At 38.3% G+C, this 2,170-nt stretch overlaps 1 protein-coding gene across 3 annotated transcripts in view; it reads left to right on the top strand.

Moving 5' to 3' along the window:
* LOC122069217 (putative 4-hydroxy-4-methyl-2-oxoglutarate aldolase 2) overlaps window positions 1–1,328 on the top strand; it is a 4,680-nt gene extending 3,352 nt beyond the window's left edge. For 2 of the 3 annotated variants that reach the window (XM_042633179.1, XM_042633178.1), the window contains one exon: window positions 621–1,328. In XM_042633179.1, coding sequence (XP_042489113.1) covers window positions 635–1,129 — 495 coding nt within the window. In that variant the 5' untranslated portion in view covers window positions 621–634 and the 3' untranslated portion in view covers window positions 1,130–1,328. Of the gene's footprint in view, window positions 1–174; window positions 423–620 lie in introns of those variants that run through there. The other variant, XM_042633180.1, reaches the window with a different exon arrangement.
* The last annotated feature ends 842 nt before the right edge of the window (window positions 1,329–2,170 follow it).

Genomic DNA, 2,170 nt, shown 5'->3' on the forward strand with positions numbered 1-2,170 from the left:
AAGTGGGTTCTTATCCATCTTTTTTTTTTTCCTGAATCCTACAGAACTAGCAGTTTGTATGCCACTATTATTATGGGAACTCTTTCTTCAGTAACTAAATTCATTAAAAAAAGAAATTGTGTATTTGTTGGGTCACCTTATCCATCTTATTTTAATTGTGGAGGAAGATGTTTATAGCTGCATAATGTCTGGCATGGTTGAAATGTTGCGTAGGCATGAACTAATTGATTGACTAAGTACATGTTTGGGATGGTTATTGGACTTCTGCATCTGGAAACCCAGAAATCAGCTTTTGGGTTAGAAAAGGGTGTGTTCAATGAGATTCCATGCTCTTGGGGGTGGCTTGCTTATTCCAAAAGCAGAAGCTCAAAAAGCTGTCCCAAATATGCCTTGTAAATAGCTGCCTTGATACTAAAACATAGGTATGTATAGCTTTTCTTCTGTTATGTAGCATTTTTTTGAGTTATTGCCTGGCCCAAATCTCAAATTTTAAAGAGGATAAAAGGAGTTGATGATCAAAGCATCCCTTTAACTGTTTTTGCATGCAGTTTTTTGGTGATTATTGAGCAAAGAACCATCTTTCAACTGCTTTCTGATAATGTCTTGTGCTTTCTTCTCAGAGGTGTTTGGAAGAATGGCTGCAACAGCTGAAGTCTGTGATGCAAACCAACAGCTAATTGTTAGTGGTGAGCTCCGAGCACTCCAACCAGTTTTCCAAATATATGGCAGGCGTCAAGTATTTTCTGGTCCAATAGTAACTCTCAAGGTCTTTGAGGACAATGTTTTGGTCCGTGAGTTTCTTGAGGAGAAAGGCTATGGTAGAGTTCTAGTTGTAGATGGTGGTGGGAGCATGCGTTGTGCGATTTTGGGAGGAAACCCTGTCCAACAAGCTCAGAACAATGGATGGGCCGGTATTGTGGTGAATGGATGTATAAGAGATGTTGATGAGATAAATGGATGTGATATTGGAGTGAGAGCACTGGGTTCACATCCTATGAAAGCCAATAAGAAGGGCATTGGAGAGAAACACTTCCCCATTACCATTGCTGGGACTCGAATTTGTGATGGTGAATGGCTCTATGCAGACACTGATGGCATCCTGGTTTCTCGAACGGAGTTGTCAGTCTAAGAGCGTCTGTCTGGGGACCATTTATATAGTACAGTTCCTGGGAAGTAGAGTTATTATGCATATCTGTATACTTGTCTTTCCGGTCAGTTCCAAACTTTTGAATCCCCCCCTCCCCCTCTTTGGTGCCCTTTGATCTGTAAGCATGGAGTATTGACATATTAATCAGTATCATGAATAATCCATTTGAACTCTTCTTGAAGCACTGTGCTATTGATTTAATGTTATTAAATATTCGACTGATATTGAGCAGATAATCTATGTATCATATCATTTCTTACCAGATGCAAATAAGTTGGTGGAGATGCTTAAATCAGCAACTTACTCTGGATGGTCATTAAAAATGTATTGAATGTCATGTTTGATATTAAATTTTCCAAGCAATAACACAGGTTTGAATTAGGAAACAGTCTTTCTGTGAAGCAGGGGTAAGGTTGCGGACATTATGATCAGACTCCACAGTGGCAGGAGCCTCGTCCATTGGGAAATATAGACTTATATCAACTTCTGTGCACTCTGATGAATGCCTTTTCTTTCTCTTGTTAGCAAGTGTTGGACCATCCATCATACTACGTGAGAAAGAGGTTAACGAGGTGATTGTTAAATTAAATATCCAACACACAATTTTTAAAACATTTTGATGACCAGTCGGAGTAAGTTGCTGATTTAATTATCTCCGCCTACTTTGCATCTGATGAGAAACTGATATTATATATTGCTCCATTGCTGCTCCACAAACTCTCGAAAAACTACCCTGCTCGTGTATTAGTATGTATCACGGACACATGGATATAATGAAAATCTGCTCTAATACCATGTAAAGTTTTTCATTCAAATTTTGAATTTTTAATTTCATGGGAAGTCAAAGATGCTGTATTAAATTATGAATATGCTGCACAATATATTATACACCATTCATCTAAATATCAAACTGAGAAGTCACGATCAATTTCAATGGGAATTTCTCCATTTCTGTTTTGCTTAGGTACATCACTCAACTTGTCTGAAACTTCTTCAGCCGCCAATCAAAGATGCTGAATCGAC

Source organism: Macadamia integrifolia, unplaced genomic scaffold (genome assembly GCF_013358625.1).
Source record: "Macadamia integrifolia cultivar HAES 741 unplaced genomic scaffold, SCU_Mint_v3 scaffold558, whole genome shotgun sequence".
NCBI classification, from domain to species: Eukaryota; Viridiplantae; Streptophyta; class Magnoliopsida; order Proteales; family Proteaceae; genus Macadamia; species Macadamia integrifolia.